General features: G+C 36.4%; 1 protein-coding gene across 10 annotated transcripts in view; it reads right to left on the bottom strand.

Moving 5' to 3' along the window:
• Positions 1–21,332, bottom strand: part of ZMYM2 (zinc finger MYM-type containing 2) — an 85,968-nt gene that overhangs the window by 16,726 nt on the left and 47,910 nt on the right. For 9 of the 10 annotated variants that reach the window (XM_038159673.1, XM_038160424.1, XM_038160247.1 and 6 more), the window contains 7 exons: positions 18,536–18,652; positions 17,803–17,953; positions 9,694–9,866; positions 3,517–3,682; positions 2,620–2,654; positions 722–851; positions 437–552 (listed from right to left, as the gene is read on the bottom strand). In XM_038159673.1, the coding sequence (XP_038015601.1) occupies positions 437–552; positions 722–851; positions 2,620–2,654; positions 3,517–3,682; positions 9,694–9,866; positions 17,803–17,953; positions 18,536–18,652 (888 nt within the window). The remainder of the gene's footprint in view (positions 1–436; positions 553–721; positions 852–2,619; positions 2,655–3,516; positions 3,683–9,693; positions 9,867–17,802; positions 17,954–18,535; positions 18,653–21,332) is intronic. The other variant, XM_038160169.1, reaches the window with a different exon arrangement.

Raw genomic sequence — 21,332 nt, 5'->3', positions numbered from 1 at the left:
CTGTGTGATTATAACCTCAGACTAACAGTTTGGACAAATCAGCATCTTGTTTTAGTGGCCTTTTTATTCCTGCTGTTTATCCCACTCTGCCATCCTTTCCCAACACAACCTTTTCAGCTTCCTTATTACAAGAACAAACCTTGCTGTTAAAGGCTTACTCAGCATATTCAGCAAAAGCAGAAGTTTGACTCAGAACTGCTCCTAAAAAGCTCAGTGGCACAAGATGTTCACACTGGAAGCAGGCAGACAGGTCCTAAAGAACAATCAGGGAATCAAGTGCCACTGTGGGATTCTAATGCTTTTTCAATAAACAGCCCTGCAGCACCCTGCAATCCTTTAGATGGACCAGAAGAAGAACAACCAGCAACACCAGGTGGTCCCACACGTGCATGGTGAAGGGATGCCAATTTTAAAATGAAGCTGAAGTCTCACTTACAGGAACAGGAACTGTGGTAGGAACAGGAACATTTTGACTATACATGTTCATAGGCACCGGAACGTAGACTGGTACAGGAATAGGCACTGGGACATACTCTTTTTTCCACTCATCTTCTATTAAGAGAAAAAGGAAAAAGGCAAATACTGCCAGGTATTTAAATATATTTTACACCTGCCATTCGGTGAAAAAAAAAATCAGAATATTTGCAATATGTTAAAAGACAGTAACAGTTAAGAAAAAGCTGCAATGAGGAAATTAGTTCTAGCACAGTTCAGGAGTTACCTGTCTGACAAGATTTTGTCTGCATATGAGGTTTACAGTACGTGGCTTTTGTCATTGTCAAAGGCTTGCAAAGAACTGCCTTGTTCTTCATTTCTCTGTTAGGTGTTGGAGAAGGTGGAGGAGCTGAGCCCTGCAGACAAGCAAAGAAGAGAAGGTGCTGTTGCACCACACTGATTCCAACACAAAGTTCTTGACTTAATGTATCAGCTGATACTTTTCACAAATGAGATACTGAAGAGGAAGCTCAAAGAAGCACAACACAACAGCACCAACTACTATTCTAAAATTGCAAGCTGTTCTATGTTCCTAGTATTGAGCTGCCACTGCCAGGATCATAAGAGGAGGGCTACCACTTATGGCTCATTTTCCTTTTTTTTTTTTTTTAATTGAAGGTACCCTAAAGAGGTTTTTTTTTTATGTGCTTGTTTAAGTTAAAGAGCCACTTAAGCAATTTTATAACATAAAAAATAATTTTAGCTGTAAAAAGAGTTCATTATAAGCAGCATGAACAAACTTTAGGCTCAAGAGCTAACCTTCTTGAATTATGCCACAGTTCAAGGACGACTTTTTTAAAAATTTAAAAAAAAAGTACTTCTGAATAAAATTCTCTAAACACTTTTTTTATTACCTAAAGTATGAACTTCGAGCTCCCCCTGCTGGCTCTGCAACAGTGACAACAACCTGGGAGCATTCCAGAATGCTCAAATTGCATCCTTATGGTCAAGAGCTAAAAAATCCTCTTGTTCCAGACATGGTTTTTGTACCCTAGTACCTCTTTTAGAACCTGATTTGAGAAACAAACTCGCAGTTTTATTTGGTCATACATAGGAAGAGGAGCCCCATATGTCCTTTTAGAAAGGGAAAGAAAGCCCGGTCCCAAGAACAGCAATATGTTTTACCAGGTGCACACTCCCTAAAATATATTTTAAAAACACTGTATCACACATAGCTTTGACATGATTTTTACATGACTGAATTAACATCATTAAACATAAAATACTAAAAGTTTTTAACATGACAGCTTAGCTTGTCTGATGTCTCTAGTTACCTAAGCAATTTTCTGTTTTTCATAAATATATTTACATTGTCATCAAAAACTTGCACTTTTTCACTTAAATCTGAGATTTATCTTTAATGCCTATTTGCATTTAAAAGGCAATTCTCTCAGACCTTCCATGCGACAAACAAATCAAAACAAAACTAAGTTTCAAACAAAATACACTAAGCTAACTGAAAACAATATTAATAGTAGTATTTTTGACAAGCTGAGAAAAACTGAAACTCAGAATGATGAAGGCTGCTGCTCCACTGGTGATCCCCACCTTTCCAGACAGTGATCCTGCAAAAGGCTCTGCTTCCTCACTCTGCAGCAAAGTAAATCAGACCTTGAGCACCTGGAGAATTCTTCTCTTGGGAAGGATGAAATTTAAGAACTGAAGATTTATTTTCAGCTTTTTAAAGCTGAACTACCACCCTAATATTCCAACTGGACAGTGAAATTCTCTTCCTTTTCTACACTCAATAAATACACCTAATCAGTCTAAACACATGAATAAGACACACGGGTTGTTGATCAACTTCTAAGCAACATTTATATGCACTATAGATATAAAACACATGGTTGATGATTTAATTTCCCAGAAGACATTGAAAAGAAAGCATGAATATTTGAAATTTTTATTGCACCTACAGATGGGAAAGAGACTAAAAAGCTCCATAAATTTAGGTTAGGATCATTCAAAGACACTGATTTTTGATTTTTAATAGCATCCCTCTAATTCACCAGGATCTCACATTTTAAGTACATCTAATTACATTTTGTATATATACAGAGAGAGAGAGCGCAAGAGAGAGAGGGAGAGAGAGTGTGTTAGAGTGTGTTAAATATATGTACTTACTGTCATTTTTGTCCGGGGAGTTTGACAGCCCTGATCTAAAAGTACAAGGAAACATTTTTAGAATATTTTCCCTTTTTCAAAATCAAAGCAAATTTCAGTAAGCAGCTCAAGATAACACCTGTCACCAATGTAACATTTAATCAAGAGAACTCATTAGTACCATATTGCAGTTGAGAGCTGCACACAAGACTTTTCCTTCACAGGCATCTCCCTACTGATCTCCCTGAAAACTCCAGTATTGAGCCTTACACAAAGGCAAATGATAAATCAATGCTGTAGTCAGATGTGAATGCAGCCTCTTTCAGAAAAATAAACACCAAAACATTCAAGTATGAAAATGGCTATACAAAGTAGCTGAGCTGCTATAATTGCATTAATTTAAAAGCTGGTTTATTTGAACTTTGCCTGACTTCCCATTTAAACCACACAAACATGTATTCAGTGCCCATGAGCAAATTTACACAGTACCTACTGCTGACAGAAAGGAAAAAAAAGCAACATATTCCTTCTATTTAGATACTTTCATTGTATTTTCATTTCCATTTCACTTATTTTCCTTTAATTCCATTTAATTAATTTCTTTTTTCATTCCTAGTGCATCTGCTCTCTGTGACCAAAAGGCATTTTGAGAAATGTTTCCACAGAGCAAGTAATGACAAACTGGAGCACAACAAAAGAGGAAAACATTTTCTCTTCCCATGATGATACAGCACTAAAATTACACTTAACCCAGAACAGCTCAATGATAACAGCTGACAACAGCTCTGATGATAACACTGAAAAAGATAACACCTAATGCAGTTTATTACGACCAATAAATAATTCATGCAGCTTTCAATTTTTCATTTAAAGGAAGCTTCTGGCTTGGCACTTCTGTAGCCCAGAAGCAGCACCTACCATAGTGCAGGTTCTCAGGTCCTTTCTGGGTGGCCAGATTGGGCTCGTTCTGCTGACAGTAGAAGCGGAGCAAACAGTGCTGATCGCAGAAATGCTTCATCTCGCCGCGCCACTGCACCTTCTCTTTGAGGGCTCCTTGAGACTTACAACAGTCACACCGTACAGCCTTAATGCAAAGGAAGATTTTCACATTTTTAAACAGGCCTTGGGAAAAAATTCTTGCTACATTTTAAAGGGCTACATTTTTAAGAGTACTGAGGATTCAGTATCACTATACAGTTAAGTCTTGCTCATGAGCAACAGTTAAGCCACTTTCTTTTGCAATTGTTTACTTGGGGTTAGCACCCAGAATAAATCTGCTTTGCTTTATTAATTTGTCACTATGTTACAAAAAAATAAAATTGCTCACTTCTAAAGAGTCATCAAAAAAAAAAAAAAGAATTTTGTGCATCAATTTTAATTAATTGCATTAAAGCGTTCTGCAAAACAGAGCAGAAAGTGTTAGGCTCCTTAATGACTCTATTGACCTGAGGACAAACACAAGCCGTTTCTTCTACTTCCAAGATCTGGCAGGCTTTTTTGTTTTGTTTTGTTTTAAAAAAGAATCACTTCTCTAGGTATCAAATCAGCATAAATATTTTTTATATTTCCATTATTTTAGTAGTTTGTCAACAATTTTAAATTCTATGATTTATAAACAACAATTTCTCTCAAAAAAAGAGGACTCCCCCAGAATTTAGTTAGCATGTAACTTGGAAACTCAAACATTTAAGTGATATATCTTCCATGAACCTGCATGTTAATTCAGTGAGGCATCACTAAGGCAGACAATGGTTTTCTCCAGAATAGATTCTACTGCATTTCATCTGCCACGCTATACATCACTATCTGAACAGTGGTAGCCTCAACTTCACATCTTCAACTAAGCAAACAATGGTTTGCACTACAGCTCGCCTCAATATTGTTTGCAACCTCCATCCTAAAGCACACCATAAAAAATTAAAAACTTTAAAGATGCTGAGGAATCCAAAGCAAGTCAACATAATAATTTAACCAGGAGAGGAAGAGGGAGGTTACAATATATGCAACATAAAACATTAATACATAAAACCATACACAACATTGCAGTTACGCACAAGGCTCTGATGGCTTAAAAAAACCAAACCAAACCAAACCAAAACAAAGTCCAACTGTAGTTTTTGTGACTCCAAAAAACAATGAACAGGCCAATTAGTTCAAATTTTAAAAATAATTAAATGTTTCATTTCTTCTCTGTATTTGAACAGCGTAGTACCATCCTCTGGCAGTGTAAGAAATTAAGCTCTCAGTTATCATTTTCAAGTATTTAAAGATGATACATAGAGAGGCTTGTTTATAACAGCATAACCAGCTTGAAATTGGGAGCAATTAAAGCTTCAAGATCACCTCACACTAAGCATCAGGTGGCCCTGGAAGAGCAGGTATTTCTCTTCCCTCTATGCAGGTAGCAGCAGCAGTGCTTATGCACCTGTAGGGCACGTAAGGTCAGAGGCCTTACAGCACTGCATCATCCCCATCCTCCCTCAATTTTTGTTATATTTGTCACTTGGTTTCCACTGATGCTGATCCACAGTTCCTTTTGCAGATCACCTCAGTGGGACAAAAGAGCAAATAAGATTTATTTTTAGAAGGGAGTGGGGAAGAAGATAAAATGTAGAAGTAGACAGAATGTTGCCAAAATAGTGTAGATTTAATCAGTTCAGGAAAGCTGTGAATTCACACCTTTAAGGCAGATGCAACTTCCAAAGCCACCAAAAGACTGAAATACCAGTAGGGGGAAAAAAAAAAGTTATCATTCACTCTAAATTTAAATCTCAAACCCACCTAACACTGATTAAGAATGACAGCTGACTCACGTATAGAAAAGCCCATCTATTCTGACCTGCTGCACGCTGCTTGACTATCAAAGCACCACTTTCTGCTCATTTTTCTGTCCTTCAAAGAAAGAAAAAGGGGTCAAATCTTGTCAAATCCAGCAACTACAGCCTTCCTACAGCAGGGCCTGTTGTGATAGGACAGGGAGAAATGGTTTTAAATTGGAGGGTCAACTTAAGATTAGATATTAAAAAGGTCAACTTAGATTAGAGAGAAGAAAGAAGTTTTTTAGAATGAGGGTGAAACACTGGAACATGTTTCTATAACCCAGAGAGGTTATAGACAGGTTTTAAGGTCAGGTTGGATGACCTGATTAGCAACCTAATCTCATAGAAGAAGTCCCTGCTCATTGCAGAGGTGTTTGGACTAGTCAGCCTCATAAAGGTCCCTTCCAACCCAACTATTCTGTGATTCTCTCATTCCTGCAACCGTTCTCTCCCTCCCCTGGTTTCCTTTTTCATTTAGGCTTTTGAATAAGTACACTATTGTCTCTCCTGGGCTTCTACTAAATTATTTAGGTTAAAAAAAAATAGGTTTGCTTCTGCATGGAAATTACTATTCCTCTGGAAACCTGGGATTCTTTTATAGTGACTCTTCTCATCTCTACATCTACTACACTTGAATTCTACTATTTCCATAATTCTGTTTACAGTCAATGTTATACACCATTCCATGCACTGAAGTTTCCTGCTGTTTGCTCACCCACTTCCCTGACCATCAAATTTATTGAAAGTGAAAATGAATTAAAGATTTTCGTGACATTTTATGATTTTTCCTTCCTTCACCTTTTCATTTGTTTTCACCCGGGATAGTGGCACTAAATGTTAACTGAATCTCCAAAATACCTGCCTCAAGTCTGCTTATCTCTGTGTTCCAAAAAGCCCCTCTCTGCTTGCTGTGCTTGCACTGCACAAGTCCTTTGCCACTCCTAACTGCTTTTTGGTACATTTCTTTTCCCATTACTTCAACATGTTCAAATGGGCATGGTGATTAGTATAAATCACTACTGTTTGCCCCAAATTTGGGTTAAATAATAAAATTTACATATGTGGGGCTTTGTTTACATTTTTAATTCCTCCATCACCTGTTCCTAATGTTCTCCAATGGTGTGGACTGCTATTAACTTCACCTGTCCTTCATCTTAGCTGTCTATTCCAGCTTCAATTGCAGTAAAGAGGGAGGCAAAAGCTGTTCCCAGAGAGTGATTATAGAAGAAGCTCAGCTGTTCTGAAAGAGTACTTACTGGAGGTTGAGATGCCTAACTAGAGAATGGCTGAATTCCGACAAGAGAAATTCCACAAGGCTGTCTTGCTGTCTTTACCATTTTGATTAATGCTGGCTCCACTTTCAAATTTGACCACTGCTGACAATCACTGCTGAGCTCACCAGCCACAGTGACTTTGCCTCAGACTGTAGTTCCCCACCTCCTACTTCCTCTTTGCTGCAGACACCTGAGCCCCACAGAATACAGAGTCATCACTACACATGCTGAGTCTAATCAATTCTCCACTGTAGCCTCACATGACCTGGGTGCACATCAGCTGCAGTACCGTCACCAATGATTCTCAGTGTGTATTTAAAGAAACAGATTCCTGTGTTGTTCTCAGAACTGTATACTCTTTTTTAAGGTAATTTCAATGCTCTAATATAACAACATCAAGTGATTGAAACTGTCATCAAACATCAGGCTGCCTGAAGATCTATACTGACATTTCCCAGGTATTTTCTGGATTAACATCCAAACCATTGCATGTAAGTTTACAGGAGGAGCTCTAAAAACTTAGGGATCTAACCTCAAGACACCCAAACTTTCGCCTCTTGTCTCAGAGGTGCATGGAACCCAGACAGTAGGAATTTCCTCAGAACTTGGCACCAACTGCAGCTGTTGTCCAACAGATGATCAGGACTAAAACTATTCTTTTACATTTCACTGCCTCCTATTAGGTTTAAAGGACTCTTATCTAGGTAGGTCTAATGAACTAATACTTCTAGATAAGTTGTTGTGCTTCTACTATTGCTAACTTCTTTCGGCTTTCTGAGAAGAGAATTTTGGCATTCAGGGAAGTGCTCCCACAATATTTGATTATTTTAAAAGGTTACAATGTTTTCCAGATAACACTACATGAGAAAGACGTGTCCATAAAAAAAAGTAGACAAAGAAGATGGAGACAAACACTTGTTTAATGAACACAATGATGGTGTTAAAACATTACTGAGTTATTACTACTTATTTCTCTTCATGTATACATTCATTGAAACTCCAAAATAACACTGGACATTGCATAAATGAGACAAAGCTCCTACATATGTAACGATTCTTTTAAGATGCTAACAGACAAAACAGCAAATGAATACAAATTCAGGAAATGGTCCTTATCTATTCTGTCTTCCCATGTTTTGATCATTATCTATTTTGGCTACGTAAGAATTGAGCTAACAATGCACTACCAAACCAAAGGTATCTGGAGTGACTTCCATAAAGTGGGAGAAGCTATCAGAAAGGATGTAAAGAAATAAAAAAGAGAATTTTAGCAAAAGACACAATTTCCAAAAACCTATTATATGTCTTTCCCATGTAATAAATCTCAGGCTTTTCTAACCAAAACTCAATTGCATTAAGGCTTAAAGAAGCACTTGAAAAAAATTACAATTAACATTTCTTCATTGGAACCCTAGTTACACTAGCAAGTGTAACATTCAAAAAGTAGAAGTATTCAAAAAGTAGAAGTATATAACACATCAACATCATTCAACATCATCAAGTATCAAAAGTTACCAGGAAATCTGTTTAAATTGCCTTTTTATGGCATCAGATCTAACTTTGCTGTGACACAGTACCAACAGCATTTATGCAGACTTCATGGGCCAGTTACTACCTTATCCCATGAATCAGGATAACCTGAAGCCCGAGTTTTCAAGTGGTTCTCAAAGCTGAATCACAGCACAAGCTTCCACAGAAGCTTAGGAACATTGAAGTAGTTTGGTATGCACACCTCCAGACTATATTCTTTGCTGAATCACCAAAAGATTTCTAAAGCACACCAAAGATTTAAGTTCTCTACCAGAAGGCACTTTTTTCACAGGGATAAATTTTATCGCACACCCCAAGTTTTAAGGCATATAGATAGATTCAATATTACTGTATGAAGTTAATATTTTAGTTAAGAACTTTGCAGCCAAGCTCTGTCACCCTATTTCCATGTGAGACGAAAGAAACACGTTGTCTTCAGAAGTTTTCTTTCAGGAATGTCTAACAAGACCCTACATACATTACTCAAAATAAAGAATTTACAGTGTTTGGCTGTAACATTTCTGGAACCAGACATTCCAATATATCAGATATATCTTCATATTCAGTTCTTTTATGGTAGGTAGATCATCTTGAATTACAGGACTTGTATCTAGCCCTCTAAAATTTCAGGTTTTTTACTGCCTTCCAGGCTGTGTGCAGAGTTTTGGTACGGTGATGAATTTTGTACTGTCTTTTTTTGCAATTGCATCCACAGTGTAGTTCTTGTTTTGAAATTATCAGTGTAGCTCTCCAGGACGTTCACACCAGAGATCAAATATTTTATCCATGGCACTAATCGCAGGTTAAACCCAGTCCAATTTCAGCTTTTCCTTTCAAAAAATGTAAACAAAAACCTCTTATTGTGAAGTCTTTGCTGGTGCTTCACAAGGCAGTTAAGCTTCCAGAGACTTAGAAATAGATGCTATCTGTTTGACTTAAACTGTTATTAGAAATCCATTTGTTCTTGCTTTTTCCTTTGGCATCCTTTCCACTGGGAAATACTGAACAATCAAAGCCTCTGCAGTTCAAACTGTGGGAGAAGGGAAAAGGCAAAAAAGGAGGCAAAAACAGGAACAAGAAAAACTCTGCTAACGTCAGTGAACTCAAGGTATCCAGCTGCTACTAACAGCATTTTCAACATTCGGAATACACATTAAGGAAGTTTTGACAAGAAAAATGTGGTATTAACTGAGAAAAATTGGAATAGTAAAGTAAGAAATATACAAACTAATTTTTTTGTTTTCTGTAACTCATGACTTCCTTGCCAAACGAATTAATAAAATCAGATGACAGAAATGCTGCTCTAAGATCTACAAAAACTGAAATGATGAAATTAATACATTTGCTTATTCTATAGCAAATGCTTTGCTGAAATAAGCCATATTTGCTGCACAGTCCTTGAGATATCCTCACATGTGCATTTTTGGTTTTTTTAATTGTGGAGCTCTCGTCAAAAATTCTGAGTTACTTGCCTTGTAGTACCAGTCCTGAAATTTTTTACAGCACTCTTCACTGCAGAAATCTCTCACTACACCATCAAGTTCCTTAGTTGCTCCCTTTTTGCACAGCTGTGAGCAGTAATTACAAGTAACACATCTCAGTCCTAACCGTCTTGCAAAGTCTTGTTTATATAGCAGCTTGCAGCCTGGAAACAGATTTTAAACATTAGGAACAAAGTAACTTTTACAGAGAGATATCACAGTTAAGAGTTAAATATTGAAAATTAAATGAATACAACAACAGCTATCAACTGGTGCTTCAGACAAATTCAGGTTGCACAGTAAGACTGTATTTCAAGGCATTTTTACACAAATACCTTCCCTAAACAACTCTATGGTTTCCTGTGATGCCTGCATCTTTTTCAAAACTCTGTGCTGAATTTTTTAAATCAAATCCCTGAATAAACAGTCAGGAAAAAAAATACATAATTTTCTTTTAATATAGACCCATGCAAAAGTATTGACTTGGAGTTACATTGCTCAGTTACACATCCTCAAAATGCTAGAGATCCAGACAACACCATCTACTAAAGAAACACCTATCTTCATGGATCAACTTAATTTTATTACTACCTTTATTTACATTAATACAACAAACCATTTAAGATAACTCATTAATATTTAAGAACACTAATATGTACAAGATGACCTCAGAACTGAGGGATTTCTTAAAAAATGTAACAATAAAGCAAGCAATGGTCAGTAGTGAAAGTTATGTAATGACAGGAAATTACACATGAAATTTGTGAAGGGTTTATATGCAATTAATATTTTAATTTTTTTTCCCACATTGGGGTGGGGTGGAGATGCTGGTTATTTTGGTTTTGGTTGGTTGTTGTTTTGTGTTCGTTTGGGTTTTGGTGGGGTTTTTTGGTTTTGTTTTTTCATTTATTATGCAGTCCTAATTTCAAGGTTGCATTAAGACAGCTATATTCTTCCATAATCTGATCCTCCCTCAAGCAAATCAGAAAGACATTCTACCATATTAAATGCATTAAAAGATGAATACAGTAGCTATTATATAGGCTATTTTCAGAATATATTGTATTTAAATGACCTCAAATCCAATGCCTATTTAGCTGATGCCTAAATCATATACTGTATACCTCTGTAATTGTCCTAATTTTACAGGAGAGAACAGAATGAGAAGATGAAGTAACTCTCTATATCGAACACTGGAGGGACAAGATAACATTTACACAGACCTTCAATCTAAGGAACTGCACCTGTTTTTATGATCTACTAAATATCACAGCACTACCAAAGATGAGAACTCAAGTCTTCCAAGTGTTCACTCTACTAGGATGTATACATAATCTAAGAGATGCAGACTTCTGTACTTCTGACAAGCTATGGAACTCAGTATGTAAGAGACATGCTGTGCTTCCTCTGCCATACAGAATATAAAAATACTATAATGTATTCAGTAATTTCAATTATGTGACTTCTGCTGTTGTCTATTAGAGCAGAATTACTATGTGTGAAACTGAGATACTGTTTTTATATCACTAAAAGCACAAAAATACAAATGGAAGATGCAGCAGACTGAATCATCCAAAAACAAAAGGTTATTGAGGAACTTAAACTTCTTATGCAACAAACTTTGCTAACAATTTAAACTTGCTAGTAATGTCAAAACAAGACATTAATAGAATACTGTACAAATAAGACACTGCAGGTAATTTGGTTTAAAGTGGTTTTGTTGGGGTAGTTTTTCTGTTTGTTCTTTGGGTTTTTTCTTTTACGTTCTTCAACAACGGAATAAAAAAAATTACTAGCACAGATGGAAAGTGCCATATCTAGAAACCATTCTTAGAGTGCAAATGATTTGGACTTTTAAATACATTGCTTTGAAGGAAATACCAACCCTAAAGATAACAGTGTGTGCAAGCCATTAGTTAAAAGTACCAATTAAAAGCAAAATTTCTTGCCAGTATTTTTTCCTGCTGGCTGTATCTCTCATTATTGCACGGAGCATCATATTCTTTCCACGTCTTTAAAATTCCAGAGATATCTTAGCACCACAATGTAACCTCCTTTTCAGTGGTCTCTTAAAGGAGCCACCCAATGCTGCATCACACTTTCATAACTACAGACCAGCAGCACTCCTCTACTACCAACCAGGCAACCTATGTCCACCTGGCTAAATAATTTTCAAAAAGGAACAGGAAAAATAAACCTTCTTCTTGGCCGCTGAACTACAGGAAGTAAAGTTGAAGACTGTGTAGCTATTTTATTTTAAAAAGTTATCAGGTAAGAAATTTTCCACTCTACAGTTGAACATCTCCCACATCTCTGTGACTCATGGAAAATTATCAGTGAACATTAAGGGGAAACAAAAAGTCAAAAAATTCCAGCCCTTAAGACCTAAATGCCTGGAGAATATGGGTTTTTTTATAGATCACTGACTACAGAGCTTCTTGCTGAAGGAGGCCTCTACAGAAGACAAAAAACTTGTTTCTATAAAACTTTGGATGTTGGCAGTAGATTCTTACAATGCTGAAACTTGCTAAAGTAAAATCCTTACCAAGTCTTTCTTTTGCAACATCAGGAGCAAAATTCTCCAGATTTGTCTGAAACTCTTTTATAACAGGTAACTTAATCTAAGGGACCAGGGAAATACTGGTTTAGCTTCAAGATCTTGTGACTTTAAAGAAAGAGAAACCAAAATGCCCTTCTTAGGTCCTTGGTAGTCTGCAGTCCAGTATATAAATTTTTATTACAATGCTATAGACTGTTTGTATGGAAAAAGGTATTTGACTTTGGCAAAACTGATTCCAAGCTCAAACAGTTTGGTCTTCTCTTGCACAAGAGAAATCCTGAATCAACATAACAGTAACACCCATGCTGGCCTTGTAGATGTGACCATGAAGTTGGCTTTGATTTACAGCACACTGTGAATGAGTAATACAAAAAGCACGGAATGTCTGACCTTTCTAATATCAACACTAAAATCCTGAGGGGTTGTTCAGCCTAACTCCCCTGGGGACTTGGCGTTCATGAGTATAAGCACTGCCTGACAGCTGACAGTCCCAACATTTTGAACAAAGAGATCTGAGTTAAATCCTAAGTTCCTCAAGATTTCTGCTACAACACCAGGCCCACAAGTTACAGTGTGATCAGATAAAAACCTCTACTGCTTTAAAGTGCCTTGGAGAGAAAACAGCTCTTACTTTGAAAGAAATTATAAGCACAGGTTATTTGGCTCAAGAGACATCAGCCATTAATTACGGTCTTTAATAAAGTTCTAACACCATCCCACAATCTGGCTGTCTCAGAAAGACCACTAAGGATCATTTTCAGAAGTATCTCCAACTCAAAATCTGAAACAAACAAAAACCAAGCAGGTGAGTATCTGCTAACTTAACGTAACACATCCTCAATTATGCTATCAGAATTCTGGCTTCCAAGCAAAACCCAACCCCAAACCTATCTCTTAAGAGCCCTGAATTTTGATTCCCCACATAAATGTTAGAGAAAGAAATTATCTGAACATGTAAAAGAGAAGATTGCTGACAAGACAACACCCAGGCATTTCCTCAAAACCTTTACCTCAGGAAGTTCCAGGTTAAGAGAGCTTCCTTTCTCTTGGCAGACCCAAGATCTCTGCCAGGTTCAGCCCTGCAGAGTTGTCCGTGGCAGAAATCCCTGCATCACTTGACTGACTGCAGACTCAGTGCAAATAAACTACTAAGAACATGATCTTATTCTACCAGCAGCACCTACCTGAATTAAAGGAAGTTCAATACATGTCTACATCAAGTGGCTGTGTAAAAAGGAATGCTGAACTAGAAATATTCCTGAGTCCTCAACACTAGTCCCTTTTTACCACAGGAACTAATATATTTTATAAAAAGTAATTGTTCAAAACTACAAGAATTGGTTTTTTTACCTCTGAAATGCTATCCTTACTAAACTACCGTTGTCCTTCAAGTAACATGCAAAACTTGCTTTTCTCTCATCTTGTAATAACTTCAATTGTTACCTGTTCTAGAGAAGAATAACAACAGGCCTTTAGCATCACAAGCTACATCTTGAAAGCTTTCTGGAGCTTTGTTCCATCCAGATTTTTCTGCTCCATCTCCCTCTGTACTGATTTGAATGCAAAACCTCTTCCATACCCACACTGCTATCACCTGCTGTCTCTGGATTCATAACAAACATTATTATTTTTAGGAGAACAGATGCAATGTATTGAAATTCTAAGTCCTGCTTGGATTACTGTTAAAGTAGACCCTACCCTCTTCTGTGTGAAGAGAAGTTGTGTATACCCCTTCCTTCCTTGACTTCACCTCAAGAATCTTTTATTATTATTCAATCCAACTTTCATACAACCTCAGTTTATCCTACTATTTCCTCATATTAGGTAATCTCTCTTCCCATTCTCCTCCCTCCTACTCCAATCCAGTTACTCATGTTTTGCTTATTCTAAAATCTTTTCAGGTTGATAATTCTTTCACCTTAATAAGAAGCATCTTTGTAAGTCTTCTTTTCGTGCTCATAATCTCAGCACATTAAATTGCATCACCCCTTATCTGCACAAGTCAATGCTGTCTTTGCTCAAAGAACTATATCAAACCTCTTTAAAAAAAGACACAACAGTGGAATTAACACTGAAGAATGAAAATCTAACAAGGACCGCCAGTGTCGAACAATGCACAGGATTTCACTTGATATTCTTTACCATGTTACAAATTATCTCTCTACAAAGAAAACCAAAAATTTCCAGACTCAATACATGTACAGAAATTTAAAATTATATTACTTGAACACTATCAATGTTCTCAGGGTGATAGTACAGTTGCTAGTTTGACGGCTGTCTTTTATCTGTGTTATCCACTTGAAAAGAATTCCCAAGCATCAGATAACTGAGCTATTCCAACCTTAATGAACTTCTTCTTCTTAGAAGACTATCAGAGATGAATCAGTGTTATTAAAATTTGCATTATAAAATTATTAAGCCTGTACTGTTTAAGTCATAGCACTTAGTTCTACTGGAAAGGTGAATTAAATAAGTCTACAAATAAATAAAATTCTAGTGATATTCATAATAAAACAGTTTCATTGCTGGATTGCCCAAGACTGATTTGTTCTCCCAGACTCTCTGAAGGAATACGTATTACAAAAACAAACGAACAAAAAGATCCACTACCAAAATATCCCAAAACCAGTAACTTGCAGATTTCCTCAGGATTAAAAACTTGTACAGCCTATCCTCAATTGTTGCTCATGCAACTACACATAAAAATCCACAAGCTACTTCTTACTTTAGCATATATAATACATATCTTATTTAATTTAGACATAGATATTTTGGAATGCAGCATTCTAGTGGCAAAACACCAGGACAGCCTCAGCACCAGCGGAACAGATGAAACTCTTTCATCTACTCTGTTCAGGTTGTTCATTCTCCACATAGCATCCAATTTTTGGACAAAAACAGAAAAAGCATCTTATACTCCATGAAGGAAATTTAAAACCATCTTCAGCACAAAACCTAGATCAGTTCTAACCACACCTAATTGTAACAGAGGTTTCAGCTACCTCCTGCACATGTTTTGAAGTGTCTCAAGAGAAACATACAAAGAAACAGAGCTGAAATAACACCACACAGAAATACTGATCCAAGAAACTTTAATGTGGGTGCCAGGGTTTGTGTGTAAATATATATGTATATGCATGTGTGAAAAAACCCCTCAGGTATGAAGAATGGGAGCAATGACAACATCTTCAGTGCTCCAGCTGGGCAGCTGTAAGCAGTCAAGAGACATCTCCTGCTGATCTTAAACATGCTTTTTCATCAGTTTGCACAGAGATGAACAAATAAGCACACTTGCAGAAATTTCAACATGTGTTTAATTTTTGATTTTATCTAGGAGCCTTTTACAAACACTCTGCTAAAAATTCCCCCCATTTCCCTTGAGGGCTCAATTTCTTCCAAAAATGCCAGCAACTTTTGTGACTGAGTACCTCTGGCTATTCCTTCTCAAACTGTGATACATTGTCTTCTGATGAAGAATAATTGCATGCTCAAAAAAAAAAATCTGTGTTGGTGAGGTTCCTTGAACAATCTGCAATATCAAAACCAAGACGGCCTCCACAACCAGAAAGTATTTGGTACTCGTACTGGTTTTGCTATTTCACAAACAGTTGGAAATATATCTGGTAAAATGCTTTGAAATTAAGGACAAACCAGTGATGTTTAGGTGCCTGGGAAACTGGGAAGAAAAATCTGTCACGTCTGATGATGGAACTCCTATTTGTTGACCTCCAAAAGTCCACCACAACTCCTGGCCCTGTCCTCCTACATCAGCTCTAAGCACCATTCATTCTTGGATTGCACTATTTCTGTAGCCATTAATGGCAACTGATGGTTTTCCTTCAAAATAGATGGCCTACAGATCCTTCAGAATTTCTGTCCAGGTCACTGGTTTATTTGCAAGAGGAACACATACAGCTCTTTGTCATATGCATCACAAAGTAGACCTCAGCTACATCTGGCAGGTATAAACTGTATTTATTCAAGTTATGATCTACTTAATGGTGCTTTTGACTATCCTCTCTATTATTCAGTAGTTCAGCAGCAAGCTGATAAACTTTGTCTTTATGGTACCATTTTGCACATTCACCCTCATAAATATAGTATTTACCATTGAGCTGGCAGTCCATCACCTGCAAACTCAAGACCCACACTAAGACACTTGGCAACAGATTCCCTCCACCTAGTATCTCTATTTAAACAGGAGAGACTGTTTTTATATCTTTTCTTCCTCAAATTTTCCAAAGGGAAACACAAGTCCACACTTACTTCAACCCTTCTCAGACAGAAGTAGTAATGGCATAGGTGGCATTATGAATCCTACTCATTTCATTGTGACAGCAACCTGGCTTTAAAATGAGGTCATAAATATTCACCATAATAGAAGCATATATTTTAATCTCCAGAAAAGTATCTTGCTCTTGTTTGAATGTATTCTGTGGAATTGTTTCATTCACAGAAACAATTTCTAGCTAGAGGTTGCTGAGCAATGCAATGATACACTAAGGCGGGCCCTTAATTTGTCTGTTTTTTACTCTCCAGCTATCACTTTCCAGTCCAGAACACCACACTCCATTCTTCAGAAACAAAAGACTGCAGAGTATCGAGCTGTAAGGGAATGGCATGGAAGGAAGACTGCCTTCAGCCCTGTATTCCAACCCTCTCCAGCTTAACAGGATCTTCCTACAAGTAAACTCCCATATCTACTATTTAATCTGCCTGAAAGTACAAATCTTCCACACAGGTCTTATCAAATGACATTGGAAGTGCTGTTGTTATGACTAAATAAAATAATATTCACCATATTTGTGAATAATAGGTCATCCAAACTTGTAGTTAAACTTCTAAGATCATGATTAAATCCCAGCATCAAAGGAGAGCTCACCAGAAGTGGAAAGGATAGGTCCTTGTTAAAAAGTGATTTTACTATTTCTATTAAAACCATGCTTTATTGCAACTTAAAAGAAACCTAGGCCCATGGAGTTCCCTTTTACTTTCTTTTTGAAAATTCAAGCAATTAGTCAAGCAAATTGTGGTGACAGTAATCAACACACAGCAACAGGCATCATTCAAGTTATTGCTTAAGTAACCATTCTAAGCCACCATAGAATTTCTACTGTTGTACTTAATTTAGAAACTGCTAATCAAAGGCTAAGCTTGGTGTTCATCAGTGCAGTTAATGTTGTATACGCACTACTGCATTATTTTTAAAAAAGAATGTGTAATTTTTTGTGTTTCTGTATGTATGCAACGTGCATAAAGGTGTATGTATTTATACACACACTGAAGAGTGCTACCATTAACCTAGACTAAGTGGTGAAAAGCTCTAAAGGCAGCTCAGATAAATGAAAAACTACCTGCACGAACAATAACAGGTACAATCACTTCAATAATAGTAATGAAGAGACTTCTGGTTCAGCCTCAAGTACAATAGAATCAGTTGTTATCTTGAATCTTAACATATAAACAAAATAAGTAAACAAAGTAAGTAAAACAGTAGAACAACAACCAATACATCAGGAAAAAACCAAGTACATACATACCTTCACTGCAAAAGGGTCTTTTGATACCAGAGAAATTCACTGTTTCATGGAGGGTTTTCTCTTCCTGACAGTATTCACAGTATGTAACTATGCAGTGCAGTTTCTTATAATCATCAGAACATGCTCTGCTGCAGAACTGATACACTTTGTTCTAAATGCAAAGTTGCAAAGCATCGTGAATAAGATTAATGGATAAAATCTTAAGGTCTAACTAGTGCAACTTGAAATAATAGCTGCCATTACAACATCTTAGAAAGTAAACCAAAGTGCGAACACATAATTAGAGTATGACTTCTAATGCTAAAAATTTACAAATCCCAATTAAGCTGATAGTGCTACAAATATTAATAATTTCACATGAAAACACTGAACAGAAAATATGCCACTCAATCATGGCATATCCTCTTTAGATACTTCTCTCACTTCATAAAGAAGTGTAAAAATGCTCTACAATATCTACAATAACTGAAGATGAAAGCAGATTCCCGAATTACAGCTGATCTGAGAAAATACATTTTTAAAAATTACACATATACTATTTATGAACAAAGACTTCTGCTTTTGTCCATACTGAAATTAAATTATATTCTACAGAACCAGATAAGATTTTAACTAAGCTTTTTAAAAGAAACTTCAATACTTTATAAAATAGCTAGAAAAACTGTACAAAAGTTCTAAGTTTAAACTTTTAAACACATCATCATTCTAAGAATAACACCAACATCCCCCTTACCTCCCATTCCAGTACTTCTGGCTTTGAGCAGAAAGAACTTTTGCAATAATTACATTTCAACTGAATATCACTGGGAGAGACGAACTGACCATTTGTCGAAGACTGAACACTGAGCATCTGAAAAACATAAATATATATACATACATCACTAAAAAAACAAAGTTGCTTTTAAAACATGGGGTTTTTTTCAATTAAGCTTACTGTGTTTGAGAATTCAGGAGTTTATTTATAAACTCAAGAACATGTCTGGCAAAAGCACAGCAGGTTGGTTCTTTACCTTAATTCCTTTTCCCTTGTCATCTCAGGTTTTTCAATTTTGAATCTTTACCCTTACTTCCACCATAATTACTTTAAGTCGTATTTTTTTTACCTTACCTTTCTTATGCCTTTTATTTAAGGGTTAACACATTTTTTGTAAAAATAAACAAAAAATATCCCCAAACAGAATGCTTTTGTTAATCACAAAACATATTTTCAGATAAAAACATTTCACAGCTTGTATTTGTTCTGGTGACAGACAAAGACCAACAAATGAATGTTTTCAAAGCCAAACCTCACCAAGACAGATTATCAACATCTTATGTAAGCATGCCACTCGAAAATATAACTGCTAAAGTAAAAGGCTTTCAGTGAGAAACCTCACATCTACTCAGATTAATTAAAAACTAGCTAACAGTCCTAAGTAGCCTCAATCCCATGGCAGGAAGATGCAATTATTCACACAACCAGCCCCCAAACAATCCAGGGGTTTAAAACTGAGAAAAATACTAAAGATTGCATGTGTATGTAAGAGAATTTAATTCTCTGAGAAATTTCTTTAGTGCATTTCTGCAGCAATCAGTAGATAAAACAACTCCTTTTTACAGTACCTGAATCTTTCAGTATCTCTCATATGTGCCAACAGAATAGAGTGGTTTTGCAAATTCCCTGATTAAACAAGAACTATTGGTGTATTACAGATGTGATGTTCAAGACAAAGATCTGAATCAGCAGGAATCACAGACACTCCAAGAATCCAGGACAACCTTCTTACATCTCAACAAACTTTCCCACACTGTTTGCACCAGAACAAAATATATTTAAAGACAAATTCTCTTCAGACAGATTTGTTACTACCTCTCCCACTGTGTAACAGCGAAAATTCAAAGCATTTCTGTTACAGGATACTTTTCCTCAGACTCTCATGTTAGCAAGGGTTCATCTACACTAAAAAAAAAAGTTAAAAACTATGTTGAGACTTATTGCTGATATAAACCCTGATCTATGTGGGCTGGTACTGCTGAGTGCTCGCTGGCAGTGCAAACAGTATCATTTTATGCAGATGCATTAATTCTGTGCCAAGAGCTTGAAGACATTACGTAATCATGCATAGTTCCCAATCACAGGCAGGACCTGAGAACCAAATGCCAGGCAGCAGAAAGATGACACCTTTACCTCAATGGCCCATCAGCCTGTAACAACTTTTTATATATAACTCCACAACTTTTTCTGATGTCTACACACAATATTATCACATTTCTCCCATTACATCCAGCAAATGTCCCTGTGGCTGAGCAAAGTTTGCTTCACTTTGGCTGCTCTAAATAGCTGAAGACTGCCACAAACATGAGAGCAACAAAGGCATTTTTAACTACAAGGCCCAACCTGTGCACTTCTGCATTTACAGGTGTCCTCACAGAGCAAACACCATGGTTGACACATACTGCTCTGTGCTTTCTGGAAGCCCCAGAAGCTCTCATTGAAAATGGAAAGAACTCAAGAATACCCAGCACCTCCAGCTCAGGAATGAAGGAGATGTGAAGATCCAGCAGATGTGACAACTTGAACAGAAACACTGAAGACAGAGGGAGGAACAAAGATGAAATATACTAAGTGGTTATCAAATGAAAAGCAATTCTTATCTTTCACATCTGTAGTTACCTTTAAATATGGGACCCAAACACCCTATTGTGAGGGCTGTAAGTTAAAAGTTAAACATAGTTTTCAGTTGTTTTCTGAGATATGCCACAGTTACCTTCTTTTATTTCTTTCCATTACTATTTACTGGGGTGAAAATTCAGACTCAAAGTCTAGGGGGCTGGTAATTGAAAAATAACAAAAAGCCAGAGAAGTGAGAACAACAAAGATTAAAACTATTTAAAATTAGTATTTGTTTTAAAGGAAACTTAAAACTTACACATAACTTTAGATTAAACAAATCTAAATTATTACACATTATTACTTCCAAAAAAAACCCCCAAAATCAACGCTTTTTATCATGAGTTCCTCTGGTTAATTACATATGTTTCCAGAAAAATCTGTAAAGAACTGAATTCATATTACTGAAAGTTCTAAACCAAGCAGAAGATGGTTTTTAAATCAAGTTAATCAAAACATTGTTTTGTATGCCTCTTTAAAGTTTTCAATTATTCTGCTTACAATTAAGGACTGCTTTTGCATATTTTGAGCCAAGATGACATGCATGTAGTATTTTCACCATCTTGCTTTGCTTCTAACTTACAAGGTACTTAAAGTACCTTTAGGAATTATTTGGGAGCATTATTACACACCATAATAATAAACGAAAAAAATATGATAAATTCATTAAAATCTTTCACACCCTGAATACAAAGCTTTCTCTATGCTATGTTGTATCAAAGAAATCTTTGAAGTCATGTACCTATGTTTGCTCTTTTGAGAGCTTGCCCTGAATAACAAGAACATGGGAAATGCAGGCAAAGCAAAAAAACCATTATAGAGCCCTCTTCAGCCTTCAATGCAACCAGCTCAAACTGCTCTAAGCTGCCAGTTTAATGAT

Source organism: Motacilla alba, chromosome 1, assembly GCF_015832195.1.
Source record: "Motacilla alba alba isolate MOTALB_02 chromosome 1, Motacilla_alba_V1.0_pri, whole genome shotgun sequence".
Lineage (NCBI taxonomy): Eukaryota > Metazoa > Chordata > Aves > Passeriformes > Motacillidae > Motacilla > Motacilla alba.
The sequence above is the reverse complement of the archived record's forward strand: the minus strand, read 5'-3'. Positions and strand labels throughout refer to the sequence as shown.